General features: G+C 40.8%; 1 protein-coding gene across 2 annotated transcripts; it reads left to right on the top strand.

Annotated features, from left to right (window-relative positions):
* The first annotated feature begins 2728 nt into the window (after window positions 1–2728).
* LOC120775231 lies at window positions 2729–24136 on the top strand. Of its 2 annotated transcripts, XM_040105305.1 has the most exons (8): window positions 2729–5513; window positions 13359–14881; window positions 14946–15302; window positions 17765–17912; window positions 18008–18171; window positions 18239–19758; window positions 19818–20590; window positions 20651–24136. In XM_040105305.1, exons 1-8 carry the CDS (start codon window positions 4162–4164, stop codon window positions 21675–21677), a joined length of 6864 nt encoding a protein of 2287 aa, XP_039961239.1. In that variant the 5' UTR covers window positions 2729–4161; the 3' UTR covers window positions 21678–24136. The 2 variants fall into 2 exon arrangements, with proteins under 2 accessions (XP_039961239.1, XP_039961238.1); XM_040105304.1 differs by having other exon boundaries at window positions 19818–24136.
* The last annotated feature ends 3855 nt before the right edge of the window (window positions 24137–27991 follow it).

Raw genomic sequence — 27991 nt, 5'->3', positions numbered from 1 at the left:
TGTTGACGTCTTGTATAACGAATACTTCCGCTCGCATTAAACTAAACCTTCATATGGAATTACTGGCGCATGAAATTATTTTTTATGATTTACTCGTGAACTCAACGAGTTCCAGATTTTCTTTCAAAAGCGACTATATATAAATTATTTTATGAACTTGTTAAGAATTATACGGCGTAGTGAATGAAATATGATATATCAAAATTAGACCAAAAATGTATGGCCACATTTTGCAGAACTAGCACGCGCTTCATATCGGCTTTCGTCATAGAGTATACTGCGATTTGAGGAGGGAAGAGATGAATATAGTCATATGTTCAATTCCCTCCCATCGAAGAATAAATATCACGAGCCTTAACGCCTAATGAACGCGTTTATTTCAAAAATCCAAAACCATTTCTAAAAATGTATTTTACTCGATTGACAATATTATCTCGCTCCCGCCTCTTATTAAAGATATTTCATCTAATAGGTACTCGTAATATTAATATTTACCGTTTTTGTAAAAGATTCTCAAAAGTTGTAGTAGAGTAAGCCCAGCGCAAGGACTACAACTGTCATACGCTTTCTAGTCGCTTTTGTAAGCACTTTCGCACTGTGAAAATCAACATAAAAGAGAAATGAAGAAAATTAGTGGATCCATCGTGGGAAACCACCCTCAAGGCAATGACATATACCCAAAGACAGCGAATAGTGTGAACGGAACGAATTAGCTAAAGAGAAGCGGAGAGAAAGCTGGGAAGCGAATAGTAAGAAACTAACAGCCAGCCAACCACCCACATAGAGATATAGCAAATAGGGTAACACAGGAAAGCTCTCACAGGCACACAAGCGGACTAACACCACGAAGAAACAGCAATACATTGACAGCAACGCGGCTAAAATGCGAACACAAATACACAACAAACAGCAAAGCATAACAAACCGTAAAGCATCCTGCGAAGACACGGCGACACGAAGCGATGAGTGGGCAACGAAATCACAACACACACATACACACACACACACACAAATACACCAACAACGGCTAGCGCATAAACACAACGGCGGTGGGTCGTACGAATGCGAGTGGCTGGCGCTTCGGTTTGAGCGCCGCGAGGTGGCGCGACGCAAGCGGCGATAAATACTTGTACGCGACGATGCCAACACTCGGGCATAAAGCAAACTTCGATTTATGACCAACACATGGAAAAATTATGCGCGAGAGCAAATGAGCGTACGCGTATGACAAAGCGTAGCGCAGCGCCGAAGGATGGCGCTATGTAGTATAGACAAAGCAAGGAATTGCGCGCACACACAGCGTCGCGCGGGCGGCGTTGCGGAGGGACTTGACAACGGCAAGGAGTACAGCGCGACAGCACCACAGCCACACATGCACACACACACACGCGCGCTTCGAGTACGACAGCTCGTTTGTTTGTGTGCCAGCTGAGCGGCGCGTTGTATTTTGGGGAAGGACGATGTGGCGGCAGGAAGTGGGCAGCAGGCGCAGCGCGAGAGCAACGCGTCGCGCGGCTGGAGAGGCAAACAAGCGATAAACTTTCGCACTGACAGCAACTTTCAGGCAACATAAATAGCAGAAAAAAAAACACTTTTCATTCCGACGACTGCAAAACGGCGAATGACACGAAATACCGAAAGAAAAAATTTCCCAGCCACACAGTTGCCATATAGCGACGACTTTAATAGCAGATTTATTGATGTGTAGCCAGCAAAAAAATACAGCAAAATATTTGAAAAAGTGTGAATTTATATTTGGAGCTAAACAAAAATGTGAATTTTATGGCGTTATTAAAAACAGAGATATTTGAAACGTGTGTGTGTGTGCGCTGATGATATTGCAAATAATTCGTGGCTAAGACGACGACGAGTGCTTTCGCGAACAAAGGACATATAGCAGCCAGCAGGCGCAGCGCCAGCAGTTGAGCGGTGGTGTGAAAATTTTTTCCTCAAGTGCCGAGCAAAACGCATGAAAGTAGACAGAAATTATAATTTTATTAACGAAAACGCGTAAAATATATAATTGATTCGCGAAAAAATATTGAACCTTGGCACAGCCGTTTGCTGTGGTGAAACGGCAGCAGCCTGAGTGCGAGCGGCGGGGAGGCGCAGCGGGGCCGCGACAGCAGTGTTCGGTATTAGAACATTTTGGCTGCTGCGCGAATTTATGGGCGTTGTTGGAGGTGAAAAATGACGCGACGCGTACGCGTACAGACCCCAGCGCTACGCAACGAAATCAAATAAAGTAAAATTAACGATTTTTAATAACCAAATAGTCACACTAGTAGGGAAAATTCGATATCAAACGCGTAACAAATAAGGCTCTGAAAACGGAAGTGAAGGCGGCGCACACATTGCGAACGATCCTCAGGCAGCGCGCTGTGTTGGCCATAAATACAACAGCAACAATAAAGGCAATAATGGCAAACAACAACAGCAACAAGACCAACAACATCACCAACACCGTCGACAACAGCACCTTTTAGGGAGTGTTCGATAGAGCAGGCTTAGGCGCAGACGACATCAAGCTAAAGCCACCAGCACAGACATAGACAAAATTAGAGGCACAAGAGACAAACAAAATAATAAAAAAAGGGCATACGCGCAGGCATAGCGCCACATGAGGACGAGGCATACGCTGAACTCCATACAAAGCAAAAGTGCGAAGACTATAGCTCGTACGCTGCCGCGACGCGACGCGCATACTGTAAACGCGTCGTAACACGCGGATCGAAGCGGCGCGGGTGTAGATAGTTATTTATACATATATGTGTGTATGTGTACAAAGCGCCGAGGTAAAACAACGGACAAAATGGAATAGTGCAAAAAAATTTCTGATACTGAATCACAATCGAAATCAGAAAGCTAAAGCTGTGGCTGCGACTGCGACTGAAATTGACGGCGCAGCGTGTCAGCTGTGAAAGTGGCAAGGGCGGCAATGGCAATTGGCGTATGAAATCGCTTTTGTGTGCGTTGAGAGCGAAGTGCGCGCTCGTGTGTGTTTGTGCGTTGGTATGTGCGCGGCAAATATTGTGAGACGCAACATAATAGAGATAAAAGCGAAGCAAAGCCAAATGTAATGAAAACAAAAATACAAAGCGTATAAAAAGTGAAAGAAAAAAGAAAATCAGAATAGCGAGAAGAAAGTGCAGAGCAAAAAAAAAAACTACAAAAGTGGTAAAGGAAGTGTGCGCGCGAATGTGTGCGTAAGAAAGTGGAAAGGCGCTGATGTATAGTGGCAAAGCGCGAGAGGCAAGGGAGATAAAGTAGAGGAAAATTAACTTCCTGCGTGTGAAGGATACGCCACACTAACGACAAGCTTGAGCGCTAGTCGGTTTTTATACGCGCTGTGGCAGGCGCGGTGTAGAGTAGGCGCAGGGCTATGCGCAAACTAAAGCAAAATGCAAAAAATTTGCTAAACTATAACTAGTGCTTTTGTGGCGTCAAACGCGCGCGGTGAAACGGTAGACCGCATTGCTACGCGCAAGCAAAGTACAGGTATTTAATGCAAGCGCGTGCATATTGTAAGGCATAAAAATGTGTTTCAAACGCTCTAAATAATTGTGGCAACACAAAGCGTGTGCGCGTTTAAGTAGAAAATTAATTTTACTGCAAGTTGTGCGGTGACGCCACGCGCGCTTATAGGATTACACAGTGCGCGTAAGTTTTTTGTACACAAATTGTTTTTATTAAGACGCCAAAGTGACGCGCACAAAACGGAAAGCGTTGCCGAAAGCAACAAAACCGGCGAAAGCGCAGCTGGTCACACATGCGGCGACATTGCGTAGCGCAACGCAACGCAGCGCTGCAGATGCTGCCGCCAACGAGGTGTCCAAAGGGAACGCGACCGACTTCAGCGCGTTCGACTTCAATGACAGCTCCGACAATTCGGATATACAGGCGCGCCCGCCATCCTACCTCAGTCGCACGAATCTGCTTAACAATATAGGCAGTGGCGGCGGCGGCGGCAGCGGCGGTAACAACAGCAATGGCAACAATACCAGCAACAGTATTAGCAGCTGTAACAGTAACAACAACAACAACAACAGTAGATTAAATAATAGTAGTAATTTAGTGAACAACAACAACAATAATGCAAATTGTCGCGAAGTGGACGCAGCGAGTAATGCAGGCGCGCGCAGTGGGAGGAGTGGCGCTGAAATGCATGGCGTCAACGGCGACGCGATGGAACAGGATGAACAGGAGGAGCCAGGTGCTGGCGGAGTTGTTGGTGGCGATGATGTTGGTGAAGAGGACGACGGCGATGATGAGGAGGAAGAAATCAATGAGGCTGAAAACACAGAGCAGCGTGAGCACCGAACACGCATGAAAACGGAGGAGGAATGCGGCGGCGACGAGGACGACGACGACGATGATGACGAGGAGGAGGACGAGGCGGACGATGACGCGCATAATGCAGCGTTCAATGTCACCGCGCAACAATTGCGCGCTGTCACCGATGCCCTGGCTAGTGTGACCGGTGACAATGACAGGTTTCTCGAGACACCAAACGCGTCCATTGCCGCCACGGATACAAACGCTGGCGCGGCCGTTAGCGCGTGCAATATTAGCAATGGAAAAGCTGGTGATGACAATATCATCACCAATAACAACAACAGTAGTAGTAACCACAGCCACAGCAATATTGCGCTACAAAGAAACAACAACAACAACAACAACACAAACAATGATGACAATAGCAACGCCAGCAGTGACGATGATGATGGCGAGGAGGACGATGACGACGATATGGTCTGTCATGGCATGCGCGCACTCGATGGCATGGGTGTGGGCGACGCACATCGCGCGGCAGTTAATACGCACAACAGCAGCAACAATAACAGTAGTCACCATAACAGCAATAGCGCTGCCGATGCATTGCTGATGGCAGCGATTGCCAATGCAAGCACCAATGGCACAACCAACAGCAATGGTGGCGCTGCGGGCGCACACAACAACGCGCTGACTACAGAGTCACACAACCAATGTGCGGCGCAGCAAGGGGGTGCCACCGGCGTTAGTGCGCTTTTCGAGGGCGCTTTAGGCGCCAGCAGCGGCAACAATTGCAATGAATTGGCGCGCAGCAGCAGCGCCAGCTTGAGCAATAATAGCTCCTCCACGGCAGCGCTGGGTGGTGGTGGTGGCGGTGGCAGCGTTATTGGCGCGGGTGATGCGAATAGCATCGGCATTGGTGGTGGCGCAGGCGGCGGTAATGGCAGTATTTGCGGTGGTGTTGTTGGTGGGGGCGGCAACGGTATTGCGTCCGGCATAGGTGGTGAGAGCATGTGTGGCGGCGCGCCTAGCGAGGCCGGGAGCGCGGCTGGTACAACGGGTTCGGGTCATAGTGAGCGTAAGAAGTATCGTCATCAAAATTATAGCAAGAATATTTATATCGGCACCAAGAATGCGGAGAAATGGGAGCACACACGCACGCGTCTGCAGTTCAAAAACGATGTGGAGTTCGTGACGTACTTGTTGAATTTGGCCGACAATGATACGGAGCGTTTGGCGAAGTGAGTATAAGACATGTTTATGTTTTAGAATTTTGGTAGAGAGCTTGTTAATATCCTTCGAAGAGATGAAGAATTTTCGGTACTTTGTATTGCTTATGCGAAAATGTTGGAAGATTTTTTCTTTTTAGCGAAATTTTATTCGTGGATCTGTCTGGACTTCAAATCCAGTTTACAATGTTTTAAGATTCGGCGCGTATATACCATATTCAAGGGAGATCTTCAATTTAACCCACGCATATTATAAATTTTTGGTGTTTCTTTATAACCAAGACCTTCAACGGAAGACCTTCTTCTTCTTCTTCTTAATTGGCGTTGACACCACTTTTCTTAATTCATGAATATCTGCTCTTGCTCTGTCCGTTATTCCAGATCAAATGGACTAAAAGCGCTGGATATATGTATTTGCCTTATGTGAGCTATATGTTGACTCCAAACAAATAAAAAAGTTTCGTCAGTTTGTCTATTGACCAAAATCTAGCTGAGACTGAGATTTCGGTTAGGATACCCGGCTTATAAACTCGGAAACATGAGGCTTATGTTCTCAAAAGGCTGTTTTGTAAAGCTATGAAAGAATTCTAACCTAAAACTGATTTCAAAGATAGAAACAACAGTATTTCGCTAATTATGGCTTCACTTAAAAAATGAAATGAGTAAGAGATGATAAGAAAATGACGGTCTAATCTCAATAATCTATTACAACATGGTTCACTTATCAGCCCAAATAAGTTGCTACAGTTTAATATTGAGATATTTTTATAAGGACCTAAGTGAGTCAATAGAAATATATGAACCGAAGTTCAAAACTTCATTGTCTTCTCGATAATTTCTTTTATTTACCATTGTTCATGGCCAAAGACCTTTGTAAAGAAAAAAAAGCGTGGCATCGGCTTGCCAGACAATTTAAGATCAACGGAAAATTGAAACCATGATCTACGAATGGACTTTCAGTATTGAAACTACAGGAATTAAAACGCTGATTGACTTTGTCTAGACTAGAAATCTTCTGTTTACCGATCGCAGTCTGTCAGAGCCGCCTAAGATCGTTCAGTTTTGCTTGTTAGGAGCGTTACCTTTGCAGGACGCACCACAAAATTACTTGGGAATTATGGGGATGGTGGACAGACTAAAAGATTTCTACTTTTAGGAAAGAAGGAATTGAGTAATATGATAAGAGTCATCACAGAGCCTTAACTCAAAGATCTTATTTGCAAATAAATGGTAAAAAGGAATCGGCAAAATACAAAATAAAAAGTGTGAAAGCTTAGAACATTACTCTTTACGATGTTATCTGCCATGGCTCTCAATATTCGAGCCACTTCCGGGGTTTTAGAAAATTGTACAAGTTTTAACAAACTCTGAGAGACGATGCTTATTTGAGAATTACTAGGGATTACAATGAGCTTGATGATGACTAATGTGAGGTCGCTTGTAGTTAGGTATTCTTTCCACCTGCCAAAGCTTGACTTTTCCTTCCACACGTGCTACGTAAACCTGAAACTGAAAGGGTCTTCTTGCTGTGATAAACTTCGGTATATCTTTTTCAATAAGCGTCTAAGCTATTTTCGTCAAGTAAATCAGTAAATTTATTGGCAAAAGTTGTCAGTAAAGTAAAGATTTTCATCTCATGTTTTTAATAATATCCAAGCGCTTTCCCTATTATGCATTTTTAGCAGCTATTATCGCCTTTTTAGAGGTTAGTTTGGACCACTTTCCCTAGTTCAAAGTAAAGAAGTGACGTCGTGGGCCCAACTTTTCTTAACAGCGCTCCAGTTGTTTCTTCTTTTAGCTATTTGGCGAAAATTTGAGATACTAAGTGCAGCCAGGTCCTTCTCCACCTGATCTCTCCAATGTGGTGGAGGTCTTTATCTTCCTCTGCTTTCAAAACCTTCAAAGCTGGAGTCTCTTCCATCCCGACAACATGACCTAGACAGCGCAGCCGCTGTCTCTTGATTCGCTAAACAATGTCACGGTATGTCTCGTACATCTCATCGTTCCATCGACTGCGGTATTTGCTTTTGCCAATGCGCAAAGGACCATAAATCTTCCGCAAAACCTTTCTTTCCAACACTCCTATGGTTGACTAATCAAATGATGTCATTGTCAAAGCCTCCGTACTATATGAATGAAAATAATGAGGGAGACTTATAGAGTTTGGTTTTGGTTCATCGAGAGAGGACTTTACTTTTCAATTGCCTACTCAGTCCGAAGTAGCACCGTTTGGCAAGAATTAGTCTGCGTAGGATTTCGATGTTGACTTTGTTTTTGGTGTTGATGCTGGTTCCAAAATAGATGAAATTATCCACGACTTCAAAGCTACGACTTTCAACAGGGACATGTGGGCCAAGTCGCGAGCGCGATGATTGTTTGATGACAGAAGATATTTCGTCTTGTCTTCCTTAACTACCAGACCCATTTGTTTCGCTTTCTTATCCAGTCTGAAGAAAGCTGAATTAAGGTGTACACTCATATAGAAGATTGTACCTTCTCTATTTAGCTCTGCAGCTCGTTTTATTTTCTCCAGAAGTGGATTGAAGAAGTCGCACGATAGGGAGTCGCACTGTCTGAAACCTCGTTTGGTATCGAAAGGCTCGATGAGGTCGTTCTCGATCCTGACGGAGCTTTTGGTGTGACTCAACTTCGGCTTACACAGCCGTATTATCTTTGCAGGGATACCAAGTTCAGATATAGCGGCATAGAGGCAGATCCTTTTCGTGCTCTCGAATGCGGCTTTAAAATCAACGAAGAGGTTTTGTGTGTCGATCCTTGTTGTTATTGGAACTTCCTCATAGTCGGGCAATTAAACATCTATTTTATCGTCATTAATTTAGGAATCGGATTCGCCAGCTTCCGATATACATTATTCTTCTTCTCTATTGGCATAGACACCTTTCACTCGGTTAGATCTAGCTTAAGTTTTTATTATTTACCATAGAAAGGGTTATGCCTTATAGCTGTAGAGCTCAGCGCATAATATTGTCTGCTGGTAGGTGGCAACACTCGGGTTTCACCTCGCCTTTCTGCAGCGCCGCGTGACGCTTGAATGATTCCGAAGTCTTCGCATGTTTGTCGTTTGGACGCGATATGCCGATGCGTGCATAATGACTTCGAATATTAAACAATCCGCCATGGCTGCGCACTTGGCGGGCGAGCAACAACAACAACAACAACAAAGGGAACAAAAACAAACAAATAGGGTTTGCAATGAAAGGCGACGCACAAAAGAGCGACAATATAAAAGGCGATTCATGCGCGAATGGTTTGTGTGCGCGACAAAAGCTTTGCCGCCACTTTGCCAACCGAGTGCATACGAGCATACACGCAGCAGCGATATAGCGCCAGCATAAACATACATACATGTGTGAGTTTGCTTGTGTGTGGCAGTAAAGTCGATATGCGGGCTGCAGGAGACCGCGCTTGTATGTATGTGTGTACGTGACTCCAAGGAATACAGCCGCGCGCACTCTTATCGCCATACATATGAGCGCGCATGTGTGTGTGCGTGCGTGTGTGCATGAATGCGTGCTGATGATAGCGTGTTAGCGGAAGCGGAAATACAAAACACGAGGCAGCTAAATAACCAAGCGAGCAGCCATTGCTAGTGAGTGCCAGCGCGCGCGCTTGTGTGTGTGTGTGTATGGTGATTGCTGTTGCACGGCGCTATAGTATAGAGTGTAGAGTATTGCATGCCACATACACAGCCACAAGGCTCTTGCTGCGAGTTTCGCAATGCAACGTCAGCGCGCTCGCCAAGTGCTGGCAGTCGTCATATTGCGTGCTTGCCTGGACCTACAAGGCGTCATGAGCTCGTTAAGGCAACTGGGAGTGTGCAAGTATGCAAACAGCGCACAAACACAACCACACATAATATTCGTACACCCACACACACACAAGTGCGTTGCAGCTGCTTGGTCGATTGTATGCATATGCAAGTGCATTCAGGCACTCGCGTGCTCTTGTGCATTATCTACTTATGCGCGCATACACTAACGGTGCATACACTAACGGTACATGTAGGCATACACCTCTACGCACACACACACACATGCATCTACTCACTATGCGTCTACTACTGAGTCAGAGTCTTTTGCATACGATCCTGCGGTAGTTGATTTTTGGCGAATTGCAGCACAAAAAAACAGCAACACCAACAACAACAATGGCGAAATGTTGGAAATTCAAATTCAGAAGCGCATGCAAACTGCGTATGCCGTCTGTTCTAGTGCACTGCAGGCTTATCCAAGCACGACAACAGCATGTGCAGGCAAAAACAAAAACAAAAAACGAAAATAAAAACCGAAAAATCGCACAATTCGTGTACAGTTATGTTGGTGCGCTTGCACTAGCGCTGCTAATAGTAGCAATGGTAGCAACAAGCGCGTATTGCAAATGTCAGCCACCTGAAGTGGCACAGCTCTTAACCGTTGCCTTGCCAGCCCGACTCACCCGCTCTCCACCATATATGTTGCCTACCTTGACGCTGCTGTCAAAAGACTTCCCCAAACGCAAAAGCCACGGTAGTCATGGACGCAACGCAGGCACACACACTATCGTATGCCACAACGAATTTTTAGCTAGAGATTTCTCAGTGATATCTCATAGAATGCTCGTAGGGTTTATAGGCATGGAGAGGAAAAACAGGGAAACTGGGAAAAAAATCCATTACCATGTATTATTAAAAGTCTGAGAGCGATAGCGATATATTTGGCTATCTTGAGCGTCCACAAAAGATCCGGACTACTAGGCCTGCATAGAATTTTTGTCTAATTTTTCATACCCTGACGTACTCAGTCTTCTATTTCCTTATTTTGCCACGAAGCTTGTAACACCCAGAAGAAAACGGACGGAAAACGGAAGACTCTATAAAGTATCATATATATGATACGAGTATACAACTGATCAGCGTGACGATATGAGTTGACTAAGTCAAGTACGTCTAACTGTCGATAGGTGCCCCTCAGAAAGATTCTCATTTATCGTGACCGCTGATATCGTGTTCCTCTTTATTGGCGTATTGGTGTAGCTGAGTTCTTCTTCTTCTTCGTCTGTCTTCCCTCGGCAGGTACTACGTTGAATATTCTCAGATTTTGATTGCTTTGATCCATTCGGACGACATGACTAAGCCTTCGTAGGCGCTGTCTTTTAATTTGCTTAACTATGTCGATGCCGTCGGATTTCTCGCTCGCCGTTCCATCGACTGTGGTATTCGCCGTTTCCAACGCGCAAACGACCATAAATCTTTCGCCGAACCTTTTCTCGAAAACTCCTGAAGTCGACTTATCAGACGTTGTCATCGTTCATGTCCCTGCACAATATAGCAGGACGAGGATAATGAGTGACTTTTAGAGTTTGGTCTTTGTTCATCTAGAAAGGACTATACTTCTTAAATGCCTACTCAATCCGAAATAGCATCTGTTGGCAAGAGTGGCTCTGCGTTGGATCTCGAGGATGACGTTGTTGTTGGTGTTGGCAGTTACGTGGGAGCCAAGTCGCGGGTACGACGACTGGTGGGTTCATGACAGGAGATATTTCGTCTTGCGCTCGTTCACAACCAGACCCATACGCTTCGCTTCCTTATTCAGTCTGGAGAAAGCAGAACTAACGACGCGGGTGTTGAGGCCGATGATATCAATATCATTGGCATACGCCAGGAGCTCTACACTCCTTTTTTCAATTCAGCTCTGCAGCTCGTATTATTTTCTTTAATAATAGATTGAAGAAGTCAAACGATAGGAAGTAGCGTTGTCTAAAACTTCGTTTGGTATGGAATGGCTCGAAGAGGTTCTTCTTGATTCTGACAGAGCTTTTGGTATTGCTCAACGTTAGCTTAGACAGCCGTATTGGCTTTGTGGGGATACCAAAATCAGATATACATAAAGGCAGCTCTTTTTCGTGGAGTCAAAAGCAGCTTTGAAATCGGCGTCGATTTTCCTTTCACGGGTCTTTCTCAAGATTTGGCGCATGGTGAACAACTGGCCAGTTGCTGATTTGCCAGGCCTAAAGCCACACTGATAAGGTCCAAACAGTTTGTTGACGGTGGGCTTTAACCTTTCACACAATACGCTCGATAGAACCTTATACGCGATGTTGAGGAGGCTTATCAAGGGTAGTTGGCGCAGATTGTGGGGTCTCCCTTTTTATGGGCTGGGCAGAGCACAATTAGCGCGCAATCTTTCGTCCGAACATATTCTACAAAGAAGCTGATGCATGCTTATCAGTTCTTCGCCCACGTAATAGCTCGGTCCAGCGGCCCCCGCCGCTTTGTTGTTCTTCAGACGAGCGATTGATATTCGAACTTCTTCATGGTCGGACAAAGGAACGTTCGATCCATCGTCATCGACTGGAGAATCGGGTTCACCATCTCAGACTTGGGAAGTGTTATCTCTATAGTTTTAGTATGCTCTGGACATCCGTCATTAAATCACCTCCTTTTTTCCTTAATAGGACTTGAAGGTTGTTTCTATCAAACAACATGACTAAATTGAGCTAGCAAAACGTGTTCTGTTGGACCGTTGAATGCAAAAAGTTGCCCGGTTACGTTTTCAGAGTTAGCAATACATATAATAGCTGGAAGAAATGCACCGTTTTTTGGCAAAGGAGAAAGCTGATCCCACATATCCGTCACTGTTTGTGATGCCATATCCAGTTCAGTCCGTTTTATTTGATTTGCTCGGATTTCTTCGGATTTTTCCAGCCTTAAAATTACTCGAACAATACATAAATACCCAAAAGTGTAGAATGGGTTCCGAGACGTTTGTAGAGATTGTTCTCATTGTGACGGTTATTCGGAGATAGCATATTCCGAAGCTTGATTCAAAAAGTAAACTTAAACAGACTGTCAATCGAAACGCAAGTCAAAAATCATGTTTAAGTAGACATCCTTTCCAAAACTTCTAGTCTGCAACAACCTACCGACTTTCGAGCTCTTCGGCGACCGGTAGTTGGATTATTACTGCATGATTACTTTGGTCATAGTCTCGACTTACACTTTTTAATTCCTGATATTAGCTCAAGGCAAATGAACCAAAACTTCTACAGCTCATCCGAGTTCTATTCGGACCCGGAACTACTACGGAAACAGATTCAGTTCTTCTTCTTTTGAAAGACTTAGAACCAACTGCTTTGAAAGCCGATGAAATGTAAGGACTAAGTGTAATCTAGCCGAAGATCTTGAGAGTTGGATCTAATCTGTCTAATTATTTCAGAAACTCTTTCCGAAACTACAACAACAATAACCAGCAGTACGTTCTACTGCATAAGTAGAGGACTAATTCCTGATTTTTTGCATTCTCTTATTCATTTTCCTCCTCATTAATATGCTATTTATGTAGAATGCCTTGACAGACCCATCATATGGATTTTAATGTGGATCTCACATGCTTCTAAAATACTACAACTTAAACTAAATAGTTAAGAAATCGACACAGCTCGAATAATAGACATATTAAACAAACTCGTCAGGGGTCTTCTAGGGGATTTTAGTCAAACAACTGTCTTGTGAATTCCATATTACTATGGATAACTCTACTTGAGTGAAGGGATAGCCTAGGCGCTACTAGTTTGCTGGTTGTTTCTTTCAAGCTCATGCTAAAACTCTAAGTTAAGGTAGACGTTTTTCTAACTTCAGTCGAAGTTCGAAACTGGGACGCTTTCAACGAAACCAACCAAAATTTTTTTATCACAGAAATTATAGAAAGCAGTATTCCCTCAGTTTCCCCTACGGCCAGGTTTCCCACAAGAAAGTGTTTATTTTAAATCCAGGGAAAATAATAATTTTTATTATTCACTTTCATAAGCTTATTATGTTAACGGAGTCTAAAGAAAACTTGATCATTTTATTCTCCACAGTTTACCGCCACCTTCAGCGCCAACAACACCCACAAAGAGTTTCGCCAACAACTTCAAATTGGAGCCCAACCTCAGCGTGAAGGAGTTCAGCAAAAGTCAAACGGAGAATAGCAGCGAGGCACCAGCACCAGCGCCGACACGTAGGAAATACAAAAAGCGCGTACAGTTCAGTGACGCGCTCAATGGCTTCCCGAAAATCAAAGACTTTTCGAATTTTTCCGCCAAAGCCAAGAAACACGATCAAAAAATGAAGAATGCCGCAAACACGAGCGGTGCAGGCAATGATACCTTGCCCGAAGTGTTAGACTGTCGCATAGCAGAGAAGATCAAGAGTGAGCTAGAAGAGAAGGGCGCTACGAAGGGACCAGCACATCAAAACGCATTGTGTCTGAAGAAACCGGGTGAAGCGGGAGATGAAACCGAACAGCACAACCACAGCGATGAAGACGATGATGAGGAAGCAGAAACAGAGACAACTGGCGCTGACATTGCCAGCGCAGCTGCACTCGCGAGTGCTGCCAACGTCGCAGCCGCTATAGGCGATGTGGTAGATGCCAATAGTGGCGCCGGAGCAGGAGTAACAGCAACGCCCACACTGACTGCACCAACCGCAATGGCCACCACCAGCAATTTCCGTGCGCGTGTGAAAGGCAAACGTGGTCCCAAACCCGCAACGACGCTGCCGGTCAACAATGCATTCAGCAGTCTAGGCAACAGCCTGGCCGATGATGAAGAAGATGAGCTCGACGGCGAGACGGACGGCGATGATGAGGATGAGGAAATGGACGAGGAAGCATTGGCGCGTGAAATGAAGAATGAACAAAATTTCGTTGAAGAGGAGGACGAACACGATATAGCCTTTCGTTCGCAGCAATCGTGTCGCGAATGCTCCATCACGCATGACTACAAAATATGTCCACTACGCACAGCTATCGGTACCATAACCGATGCCGTCGACTTGTCGGAGTGGATAGAACGTAAAAACTTAGAAGCTTTGGCTAAACTAAAACACGATGCACAACGGCAGGCCAAACAGGATCACGATCCGGACGATGAGGATATGGACGAAACTTCACAAATGTCTGAGCTCGAAACGAAGCCGTTGATAACGTTCGCCGAGGCATCGGTACCAGCCGAATTCGAGCTGCACAATGTCGAACCGAATGTGACGGGCGTGTTTGCGCGCACCGAAGTGCGCTCCCACACGAAACTCGGACCGCTCATCGGACAACCGGTACAAAGCAGTGATGTACGCGAAGGCAGCGATATGAAGTGGATATTCGAGATCTGCGAAGCAGGCGCCGATTTGTCACAACTATTGGCCTGCGACAATCCGAACACTTCCAATTGGCTGCGTTACATACGACCGGCGCCCAGTTACGAGGAGCGCAATGTGAATTTGGTGTCAATTGAACGGCAAGCGTTCTTTGTCACCTGTCGCGATGTGAAGAACGGCATGGAATTGCTCTACTGGAGCGACGACTGCAACACGATGTGGCGCAAGAAGCACACCGAGAAAACGAGTGAGTTCAATTGCCATTTCCATGTATATTTCTGTATGCTTAATCCAACCCCTTTTCCGCGCAGATTGTGGCGGCTGCAATTTGCGCTTTGACCATCCGCTCTACTATCGCACGCATTGCTCGATTTTCCACGATCCCTCGATGAGTCTCACCATACGCAAGTACCACTGCAAGGTGTGCGGCGAAGCGGTGCTCGGCAAGGACAACATCATGAAGCATGCGGCCGAGAAGCACGAGGGCAAAGGCGCCTATCAATGCCAATTTTGCAACAAGTTCTTCCTGCGACTCAACTACTTGGAAATGCATCGCACCTACGGCTGTGCAGCCAATCCGAATCGTGCGCGACCACTTTGCGATTTCTGCGGTCGCAAATTTTGCCAACCGCAAAAGCTCAAGGCTCACATCAAGCGCATGCACAGTGGTAAGATGTTGCAGAATTCGTAATTTCCGGTAGTCGTGCGGTCACATCTGAGCGCTCAAAGTCGTGCTTGCGTGCGTGTGCATGTTTGGCTGCGTGTTTGTGTGTGTGCAATTATAACCTCAATCCACATACTTCCATACTTTGAATGCGGCGCGTTTGTGAGTGCGTGCTTGTAGTAGTGCTTTGTAGTACATAACTGTAGTTTGCGTGTGCGAAACGCATTCGTCGTATAACCTTAAGTAATTACGTGTGTATGTTTGTGTGGGTTTGCTGTTCTTATTGTTGTAAGCCAGTACTAATACATTCATGCCATAATTCGCCTTACTCGCCTCACATAACCAACATTCATCACATATATTCTCGCATTAAGTTCGAAAATTGGAAAACACATTGTTGCCATATTGTTTCACATTCATAAATATTTTTCATAATTTTGTAATCGTTAACTTTTTTTCGAAGAAACCCAAACCTATTCGGATCTTCAGTTAAGAGTCCTGGTAGTCACAGTAGTATATACATATGTAGCTAAGTCCGCAACTAGTCTTCATTACACGAACCAAGAAGTCAGTACCAGCGAAGGTCTAAAAGCTTATTTGTATTTGAGACCAACTTTCCTTTCCTTGTAGATCTCTTTGAGTTTTCTATTAATCATCCCCAGATTTCTTTTGATCTCGTTTAACGATCGAAGTAGAGTGAGTATCTTTTTATTTCCATGAGATTACAAATTGTACATATGATCGACTTCAACCTCAACTTAATACAGATCTTGGAGCATCTTGGAGCACAGATCTTCAAACCTGACTTCAAATATCGACTTCAAGTTCAACTTTATATAGATCCTGAGGCACAGATCTTCGGACCTCACTTGATATATTCAATAGACTCTATGATTAAAGTTAATCATCTGAACTTTATACAGATCTTGGAGCACAGTTCTTCAGACCTCCTCCAATTATCCTATGCACTTTATTTTTCAAAAGCTGGAAAACCAAACTCGGTCTATATTCGCTTCCGACAAAGAACATACGGTCTCCGACAAAGAAAACTGCCTGATCTCCGAAATAACAGAATGCTGTTTCCCATTAGAACGACAGAGCCTTTACTCCTAACTTAGCATTGAAAATTGTTTGCTTTGATAGGGAGATCAAAGCCCCACAGTTAATCTGATTGGCCTGGGTATTGCTATCAAAAAAACTAGCGGAAAGGAATAAGGCAAATTTGAACGAATCGCTGTGATGTAAAGCAATAGAGTAACTTTGGACAAACCATGACACACTCAAGACGCAAAGTTGCACCGAAAATCCAAAAATGATTCCAAGACCAAATTGTTTTACTCTATATAACTCTGAATAAAAATCCCAGAGAGCTGCTACTGGTCTTAGCAGCAACTGCAAATTGAGTACTAGTACCGGGAAAGAAGAGTTACGAATGAGAACTTCAAACTTATATAAGAGTGACCAAGAATGTTAACCCAAGGAATCAAGCCGTCACTGGTCACCTTGACAATGACTAAACTACGACGTTGCTGTGGACTAATTAAAATACAGGCGGACCAACAAGGGGACTGATAAAGTGGAACGTCCGTTTTGGCTGGGAGTTATGTTAAGTTGGATGGTATGGCTGATTCCAAAGTTTGGGATCACGTTTGGACTGCATAAGATAGTCCTTTGTGATGTCAGGAAATTACCATCATGTCTGTAAGTGCGAAATCCAAAGGGTTTTAGCCGTGAACTGTCCTAAGCCGAACCGGAATGGGGTGTCGGGTAAGAGTTAGGTTAAAATGGATGCTATGACTGATTACAAAGCTTGAGATCACGTTTGGACTGCAGAAGATAGACTTTAGCGATATCAGAAAACTCCCAACATGTCTGAAAGTGCGAAATCCAAAATGTTTTAACCTTGAAAAGTCCTAAGCCGAATCGGAATGTCAGTCTGGAATATAGTATAGTTCTATATGGGTGTGATTTTTAGTCTAAAAGTCCGGTTCGTTAGTTCGGACTGGAATATTAAAGTTTCTCAAATTTCTAACCCGCTTTAACCTCCTATCTTTACCAACAGTGCGTACTTAGAACCAGTAACTCTTAGTATCTACAACTAACTGCTTATATAACTAAAAAAATAGTGTTCTCAATATAATAACAAATATTTATATACATATAATAGCAAATTGTAAACTTACTAACCTCTAATTGTAGTCTTTTTCAAAGTACATATTAACCTACATAACTACTAGTTGGATATTACCCGCTTATGGAACAATACTAACCACGGTGTAGCCCTATATAATGCTACGACAATATCGAAATACGCTTTCTTGTATATTCTGTTTGCTCATTTTCCTTTTTATCATTTTCAAAATCACCACAATCCACCACAAAATTTCATTTTCTTCATAAATTTCATTTTAGATATGGCTGAAGTTTTACGAGATTTTCAGTGTAAATTATGTTCAAAACTTCTAGGATCACGTGCCGCGCTGCAGCGTCACTCCAAGGAGGTGCACAGTCGCAACTCGACGGTGGTCAGTTGTCCACGATGTCAGAAGCTCTTCCAGAATCGCAGTAATTTGAAAATCCACATGCTCACACATTCGGGCGTCCGACCATTCAAGTATGTCTTACACCCTAGACGATGCAACCAAACTAATTGCATGCCAAAGATCTCGTAAACATACATTTAACTGTATTTTTTGTCTTCCTTTGCAGATGTTCGGAGCCCGAGTGCAATGCCGCCTTCACCACGAAGCAATGTCTGCAGTTCCACTACAAGAAGGTGCACAACTATACACAGGAGCAAATGCCTCGGATTGAGCGTAGTGTCGCGTATACCTTCGATGCTTATTCGGGTGGCATGAAGGTAGACTTTTTGGGTAAGTTGCCAGTTCAGACCAATAAAAACATTCTGTACTTCTTTGTATTCCCTCTCTTCATACACAGAACAAGCGCCGCGGCGCCGACGTAAGAGTTTGGAAGATCAAAACTCGCGCCTGAGCTCGAGCATACAAAGCGACACTGAATTCTCGGACGATAATATCTTTGAAGCCATCAAGAAATCGGGCAAATCAATCAAAGATCTGTGCCGTAATGAGCCAAACCTCTCATTACTCTCATCTAAGATCTCCAGCATATTCGGCGAAAAGGTTGTGGGTAGCCGGAAACGCAAGAAAAAGAAAGAACCACCAACACAAAATATGAATTTGATGGGTGCTGTCGCTGGCGGTGCTGGCGTCGGTGTGGGCAACGCCACTGAGGAGGATGATGAAGACGAGCATATGGAGCAGGTGCGTCGCAAGCAAGCCAATGCGCAATTGAGTCTTGTCGAATCGTTTTTGACCACGACGGCACAACGTCTCACCGCACAGCAACAGGTCCAACAGGTGGTCGCCGCCGCAGCTGCTGTATCAGCGATGGCCGGTGCTGGAGCGGCAGCCGTGGCCGAGGATCCCACCAAAATGCACATGATGTCTGGTCTGAACAGCCAACATCACGCGATGGCTATGAGTGGACATGCCGTGGCAGGTATGCTGAACGACGACGATGACGAAGAGGACGACGAGGATGATAATGGCACAGATGATGTACACGATGGCGGGCATGGTGAAACACATGACGACAATAACGGTTACCGCCATCATGCTGGCATGAATCCTTTGGGACAGAATTTGGTTGTGAGCAAAGGCAGCAAAAAATGGATTAGCGGTGATGATCGTCATCTGTCGCGCGATTGTGTGAACACGGTGGATCGCTGTGGCATGGGTGGTGGCGGTGTTGGTGGTGGCGGTGTTGGAGTCGGCGTCGGCGTTGGCGTTGGCGGCGGTGTGGGTACAGATGCAGCCGTCGCTGCAGCTATGGGTGGTGCCGCGGCCGTGGCGGCTGCCTGCGGTATGGCCGGCAATGGTGGTGGTGTTGGGGTCGGTGTGAGCAATGACATGGGTATGCCACCGTTCGCGGTGCCACCCAGCACGGTAGACGATGCGAACAAATTGATTGGTCACAATCGCGATTTCTTGGCGCGTCTGATGAACTCCGCTAGTGCCAGTCATACGCATCACAACAATCGGGGCGAGGAGGATGAGAATTCTTCCTTCCTCGATGTGGTCGAATCCAACAATAATAATAACAACCAAATCGCGCAATACCATCACAACAGCGGCGGCGGTGGTGGCGGTGTGGTTGGAAATGTTAGCGGCGGTGGACATGTGGTCAATACGGGCAATGGCAATACGAATAATATGGTTGGCGCGGGTGCGAACAATACACCGGGCCATCAAGCGGAGGAGGCACAGTTACAAATGAATTCGTTGGCGCATTCGCAATCGTTTATGAGTTCGTTTTACAACAATGCAAATGCAAGACTGAGCGGCGCAGGTGGCGCCTCGACATCGGCGAGCATGCTTGTAGAGGCGGCTTTGAATTCCGTGGGCAATATGATCGATACGGAAAATAATGACATGAAGGTACGTATACTTATACAACATTTTCTAGTCAAACTTACAATCTTTGCCGCTGTTTTCAGGTGCCGAATGATGCGAACATTAACACCGACAGTCCGATGAGCGCTCATCATGTGGACAACGAAACGAATCGCTTCAACACAGACACTGCCGCCAATCACCATTCCATTAACAGCATTGACAACCTGGAGAACGAGCTGAAGATGATGAAGAATCTCAGTAGCTTCCCAATGCAAATTCCACCACTGCCAATGTTCCCGAACTCAGGCAACGCTATGACCTCTTGCAACATATCGCCAAACGCTTCGACACCGACAAATCCTCAAAGCAACCAGAATAATAACGACGTCGATGTGGATGCCAGCTCCACGCCACGCCCACAGCATTTAGGCGCCGGCGCTGCCGATTCCGACGGTTTCTCCTCGGTACATCATCGCACACCGCCCACGCCGCAACCCATCTCGCCCGGACGCGATTACGGCATGTTCAGCAATGCGAATGCTAACGGCGCTAATGGCACACCTGGCGGTCCCGGCACAGCAGGCAGCAACAGCAGCGGCAATAGCGCCAGTGGCAATAGCAACAATAACATATCAGCCTCCTCACCGTTGCCCACAATGCAAGGGCACCGGCGGAATGCTTCCAGTGTTGGCAGCGCATATCCGGAACATGAGCTCATATCGCCCGCATCATCGCCGTCCATACCACGCTACAATTTCAATGGCGAGATGATGCGACACAAGCGCGCGGAACATGAGAATGAGCGACGACAAGCGATCGGGCATAATCCACATCTATCTAGCGACGATGAGAACAGTATTATGCCACAAAATAGGTACGTGCACTTGTCGAAAGCAATCGAATCACAAATTGATTTTCCAAACTCTCCCAGCAGCTCAGGGCAAGATATGCGCATGAAATTCTCACAGTCGCAAATGGACCTAATGTACACCAAGTACGAAAGTATGGCGGCCAATGCGGCAAATCTCAAGTACAACAGCCAAGAGCTCGACTCGCCGGCCGAATACCGCAGCACGAACAGCAATACCGCCTCTGCGCCCACCGCCAACGATCTGTCGGACTTGCAGGGTCTCGACATGTCACGCTCCAGCGTCAGCGCTTCGAACTATCACCACAACTTCCAGCTGCCTGGCAGCGCCAGCTCCAATATACCGGGTATCGGTCGCTATCATCATCACATCTACGATATACTCTCCGAGCGTGAACAACAGACGCAACAAGCACAGACACAGCAGCAACAACATCATAGTTCAGCAGTAGCAGCCGCCGCTGCTGTGGCGGCTCAACATCAACAACAGCAGGAACACTCCAGCCAATTGGCTATGCAACAACACCAATCGGCCATGCATAATATGCTACCCGATCAGCTGGGCGAGCAAGATCACGATCAGACCACTTCGGTAGACTTGAGTCGTACCGCCAACTATGTGGTACCATCACCACCACAGCTACCATACAATCACCCACATCACGATATGCTGCGCATGGCTTCGTTGGACTTAACGCCGAATACCAACATGTCGGTCGGCAATAATCGCTCCTTCCTCTCCTCACAGATGCAGCATCAAAGTCGTGAGAGTCTGGAACATCATCGTTTACTGTCTACGGTGGAGCAGCATCGCATATTGGCCGCATCCAATGTGGCGGCTGATCAGCATCGCTTACTAGTCGATCCCACCGCTCACCTGCTGATGGAGCAAAATAATCGACTCTTGGGCACCGATCAGTCACGCCTACTCGGCGAGTCGGCGCAAAATAGACACATGGCGCGTAGTTTTGGCGCCTACCATCAGGTCGCGTCGGGCAATTATCATCCGGGTGTGCGTCCACCAGTACTGCCATCGGCTAATCATCATGCTTCCAATCCATCAAACTATCATCCCTTCCCGGCTTATTATTAAAAGTGAGTGTAATGTCAAAATGCTCGATTGAAGTGTTGAATGTTTTGCAGAGGTGCGAACAGGTGCTTTTAATAGGGTTTCCAGAATTTAGTTTCGATTTTTAAGATGGATATTTTGAGCATAGATTTCCCATGAATAAATATACCTTTGTTTCTGACCGCATTCACATTAATTTCCGAAGGCATAGCTTCGCTGAAATAGTAAATGATTATTCGAATTCCTTTGTCGGATCTGTACCTTCAAAAACTTCGATCTCTTTGTCAGCCAAAAGCTTCGATCCACCTTCTTCTTGTCAGCAATATGTATTGAAAGAGGTTCGGTTCGATTTTTGATCACTGAGAGAGTCTTGTTCAGTAGTAATTCAGCGAGGGTTTAGTGCTTATTAAGTAAATATTGAGAGCAAAAAATCTTCATAGACCCTCTCGAAGACTGCGAAGTGCGTTTCCTTGTATTTCTGGAGTCAGCGAATACTAGTTCTTAATTCTAGTAATAGTCTCATTTTTGTATATACATATATGTTTCAAGAATTCATGCACTCTTGAATTGCTTTAAAAAAGATAAGACTTTTGTAATTAATATTCCACTTCTGAATTTTGTACCACAAGACCGATTTTGTGACACCCTACACTTCGTATTGACACCACATTTCTGTTAGATGGTATATCAAAAGCACATTTTTCGGCAACAAAGGATATGATATTGGTTTCGCCGCCTGTTGGCCTACTAAATTTAAGAGTTCGTCGTCGTGAAGTCTTTGTATAGTAGTATTAAAGAAAGGTAGTATCTTATATATAGAAGAACAAAATGAAAGTATGTAATAAGCTCTCAATGGTTTTAGGCCGTGAAAAGTTTTTTGAGAGATAGAAACTCGAAATTCATTTTTTGAAAAAGTAGTAGGTACTTAAAACTTGCTAATTTATGGTACTTAAAAATATTGATGTAAAAATAGTAAGGTATGAAAATATATGTATGTATATAAACAGAATTAAGAGTAAGTAGTTTATACACTACTAAACCTATGATTTTTTATTTCTTTTTTTCATTCTTCTGTGTTAATTGTGCAATTTTTTTAGTGCAAAAAGAGAAAATTACGATTATTTTCTGAAAAAAAATGTTTCTTTTGGAAAATTGATACTAATGAAGGATTTGGATATCGTTCTTATTGCGCTTACTTCTTGGAAAGTTGCTTTTTATTATGTAGATTCACCCCAACCATATTTCACTGCTTTGAGAAGAAGTAAAATACTCGCAAAATTTAAGTTTATTTCCAGAATAGTCAAGTAACTTTTCTGACGCTGAAAAGGCTTCGTTGTGTTCTATTTATCGCCAAAATTTTTAGCTTACATTTAGGATGTGAGCAAAGAATGTACTTTCTTTCATAATAGAGCATACATTTTGGATTACTTTTCACACTTTGTAGCATACATTTAGGGTGTATTCGGGGAAAAATAAGTATTTTTAAATTTTATTATCAAATTGCTTATTTCAAAGTGGAATGGCCTTCTGTTATCCTACTGATGATTATACTTCGAAATATTTTTAAAAAATATATAGCATACAATTAGGATGAGTTGTGTGAAAAATAATATTTTTTAAAACATTTTGCATGCATTTAGGATGGGTTGTATGAAAAGAAAAAAATTAAATAGTATATTCATAGATTGACTTTTTTTGCTATCTTCAAACTGGAACTACATATCTGCTATTTTTCTACTTCGAAATGTTTTTCAAAATTTGTGGCATATATTTCGGGAGTGTTCGGAGCAAAAATAAATATTTAAAAGAAACTTTAGCATACATTTAGGATGAGTTGTGCAAAATTAATTATTCTTAGTTAAAGAGCAGTTTCTTCACAGTTAGAACTTTTTTGCTTTCTTCTAACTGGAAATTCCTTTTATTTTCTACTTCGAAATATTTTTCAATTTTTTTTTATTTTTATATTAGTAGCATACATTTAGGATGACTTGTATGAAAAGTAAATATTCTTACAAAATTTGTTGCATACTTTTAGGATGTTCGTTTTGCACATTAAATTATGTTTAGTTAAAGAGCACTTTATTCTCCTTTGAACTTTTTCTTACCCTAACCTCAAATTTTTTTCCAGACTTAACAGCATAAAGTATCAAAAAAGATCACTACCCTTAAGTAAGTAACTGTAAATGTATGTAATTGTGTCCATTTAAAGCAGTTTAAATCCCGCTAAATGGCTTGAAGTATATACATACATATGTGTTTTTAAGAATATGTATTTATTTACTACTTTATTTACCCACGCATAGTTATGTATTAGTGTACTACTTATGTATGTATCGTAATGTCTGTAAACAACTAATAAATGTGTTTGTTCCTTTCCCTGTGTGGTATTATTATTAGAACTCTACTATAATTAATGAATTTCACAATAAAATATTACAAAAACTAATTTATATATATAATAATAAAAAATATAAACAAAATACTATGTGCCAATATTTAAATAAAAATAAAATGGAAACAAAAAATTAAAATTACAATTAAAAAATACAATGTTTTTAGCAAAGTAAGCTTAGCTGTATACATAAATAAAAAATTAATTAAATTAAAATAAAAAAATTAAATTAAATAAACTTGTATTATACATACACACGCATAAATATACACATAATTGTAAACATCAAAAAAATTAAAAATCATTTTTGCAAATAAAAATTAGAAGAAACCAACGCCACACCCTAAACTACTCCACAGACATTATCAAATGTATTTTATATGGAAAATATTGTAATACATAACCCCAAAAACATAAAAAAAAAATAATTGAAAAATATGCAATTTGAAATTGAGGTTATATAAAACCGAAATGCACAGCGATTTTGCTAAAATTGTTGCTAAGACATGCTAAGCAACAAGCGCTTGCCTGTAAAAATCATTGAATATATCTCAGATACTCGTAAAAAAATATTCACAAACAATTATTAGAAAAAAAATATAAAATATTAAGTAAAGAAATACTCTAACGCAGATTCGACGCTATTTTTACACCCTGTATAAGCATGATTAGCGTAAGATTACAAGTACAAATAGCAAAGAACAAAACTTATTAGAAAGTAGAAAGCGAACGCGAAAGCGAACGCTTCACAATGCGAGCATGGAAGTAAATAGAGCAAAAATAATATAAAATTTAGAATTACATATGCTCACGTGATTTTATTGCTTTCAAGTTTTATCAGCGAATCGATGATTTACAGGGTCACAACTTTCATTTTTTTTTTCAACAACATTTCAATTACAATAATAGTTTACTAAAAGAAAAAACTCAAAACCCACAATCTGAAGAAGTAGATACTTAAATTACAAAAAATATTATAAAATGCACGTTACTTCGTAATTTAAGTTTTCAGCTTCGAAATTTCGAAAATCTCGAGAACATACATATTTTCAATACTTCAGAAATCAAAAATTCATAGCAAATGTTGAAATGAAAATGCTATTTCGAAATTTAATTTTTCGACATCGAAATTTCGAAAATCTCGAGAACAAATTTTCAATACCTCAGAAATCAAAAATTCATAGCAAATGTTGAAATGAAAGTATTATTTCGTAATCTAATTTTTCAACTTCGAAATTTCGAAAATCTCGAGAATATATTTTCAATACCTCAGAAATCAAAAATTCATAGCAAATGTTCAAATGAAAGTTTTTTCGAAAACTTAAAATTTCGAAAATCCGTTGATGATGATTAGATCAATTAATTAAGAAGTTTATCATATTTCGAAAATCGTTCAAAAAAAATTTTGTTAATTTGACTTTGAAATAAAAAAAAATTGTATATAATAATGAATACTTTATTTCGCAAAAACCAAAACAAAATAGAAATTGAAAATCTGTATATCATATTAACTTAAAGCTTTATGGTATTTCGAAAATCCTCGAAGTACATTTTCGGGGATTTGATATTCAAAAGAAAAAAGTATTCCAAAAATTTAGGTTATTTCGAAAATTCAACATTTCGGAAATTTGATGTCTATATTAATTAAGAAGTTTATCATATTTCGGAAATACATATAATATTTCGAATTTTGGTTATTTCGAATATTCGAAATTTTAGAGATTTGTTGGCTATATTAATTAAAAGGTTTATCATATTTCGAAAATCCCTGAAATATATATATTTTTCTGATCTGACATAGAAATTAAACAAATGTTTAAAAAATATATTATTTCCAAAATTCAAAAACAAAAAAAAATTAATTTCATATGAGAAGAGCTTTATGATATTTTCAAAAACCCTCCAAATATATTTTTGCGGTTTCGAAATTCATAACACATTTCTGTATGTTCAATAAATTTTTTCATTTAGGAAATATGTGTGGTTTCAATATTTTGAATATCCAAATGTTAATATTTTTATGACAATTCTAGTAATGTTCGAAAACTTTTCTCTGACAAACTACAAAAAAATTCAGAACTTGAAATACAGAATTTTATGAAACAAATTTCCAAAGTGCTTCATAAAGGTTTTCCAAATATTTTTGAGGTTAGAGAGTTTCGAAATAAGACTATTATAAAAATAATAGATTGAGATTGGGATTTTCAAGAAAATTTCGACAAACTTACATCTTCTTATATCGACTGAATTCATGATTTTTTAGAGAATCCACTCTCCTCCATACTTTGACTGTCTGTGAAGCACAAATTCTCTTCAAGGTTAAGACCTTTTCTCTGATGGATGGTGGATACATTTTCTAGAAACTTGGAAAAGATTAAAGAAAGGAAAATAAGAAGATGTAAGAAAAGAAGAGAAGGAAAATTTTTTTATCGAATGCAGAACAGGAAATCTTATACTAAATCACCAAGAGATGCCACATCAATATATTTCGAGTTTTCGAAGTATGGTATTACGTTAGGGAAATTTACGATTTTTATTCAAATTACGTTAGAAAGTGGTGACGAAAGTAGGTGAACTCAACATTATCACTTTTATTGCCCACTCACCCGTTGACTTAAAGCAAAAAAAAATTTTAATATTTGCTCACTTCATTATGCCACCTCACACTAAGGATTATTTTTATAGAAATTTTGTTCAGTAATTTCATCAGTTTTGAAAGATAATATAATTTTCTTTTGAAGAATAGATTTTTAGGTATTTTTTGCTAATTTATTTTTAAAGTTTGTTGTTTTTTAAATTTTTTTTGTGGTAAATATTTTATTAAAAAATTTATTTAATCGCAAGTTCGGCTTGTACATACACTTCCAATAAGAAAAATATTTAAAAAAATATATATATTGCTGTAAAATGTTTGCTAATTCATACATATATATAATATACATTTATGTATGTATGTGTATATGTATAAGTCAAAGTATATAACCACTACACATATACATAGAAATGTATGTATAATTAAATAAAAAAAACTATAAAAAACAAAAAAAAATATGATATTGAGTAAGAGGCAATGTAAGGCATTATAGCTAATAAAGTAAATAAATTATTCAAATAATAAATTAAAAAAGGATAATTAATAAAAACCACAAAAAAAATTTAATAAAAAAAATAATAATTAATACAGAATTCGGAAGATCATATGTATGAAAAATTTATTACACAATTATGCCGTTAATTCAGAAAAAAAATAAAAAAATATTTAATTAAAAAAAAGTTAACAAAAAGTTTATATAATTATTATTTATAATTAAATGCAATAAATAAAAATTTAAAAAATTAATTTAATTTTATTATTAATTATTATTTTTAAAATTTATTTAAATAAATTTTTTTTAATTTGTATTCTTAATTATATTTATGCATATATGCATGTATATTATTTTATATGTTTATTCATTAATCATTTAATTAAATTAATTTTTTTAATATTTTTCTCAATTTTTTTTAAATTTATTTAAATTATTATTTTATTATTATTTTATTTATTATTTTTTAATCATTTATCATTTAATCAAATATTTTTTTGTTAATTTATTAATTTATTATTTTATTCTTAGTTAAATAAAATAAATAACATATTATTTTTTAAATTTAATTAAATTATTTTTGTTTTTAATTTTTTTTCATTTATCATTTGATTAAATAGTTTTTTTTGTTATAATTAATTATAATTAATTAATTATTTTTTTAATTTTAATTTTTTTTTAATTTAATTAAATTATTTTTATTTTATTTTATTTTTAATTTTTTTAAATTTATTTTAATTATTATTTTATTAATCATTTATCATTTTGTTTTATATATACATATATACAATTTATATATACATACATATATACAATATATTATATATATATATTTTTGTAATTAATTAAATTTTTTTTTA

Source organism: Bactrocera tryoni, chromosome 4, assembly GCF_016617805.1.
Source record: "Bactrocera tryoni isolate S06 chromosome 4, CSIRO_BtryS06_freeze2, whole genome shotgun sequence".
Taxonomy (NCBI): domain Eukaryota; kingdom Metazoa; phylum Arthropoda; class Insecta; order Diptera; family Tephritidae; genus Bactrocera; species Bactrocera tryoni.
Note: the sequence above shows the minus strand (reverse complement) of the source record. Positions and strands in the feature narration are given on the sequence as shown.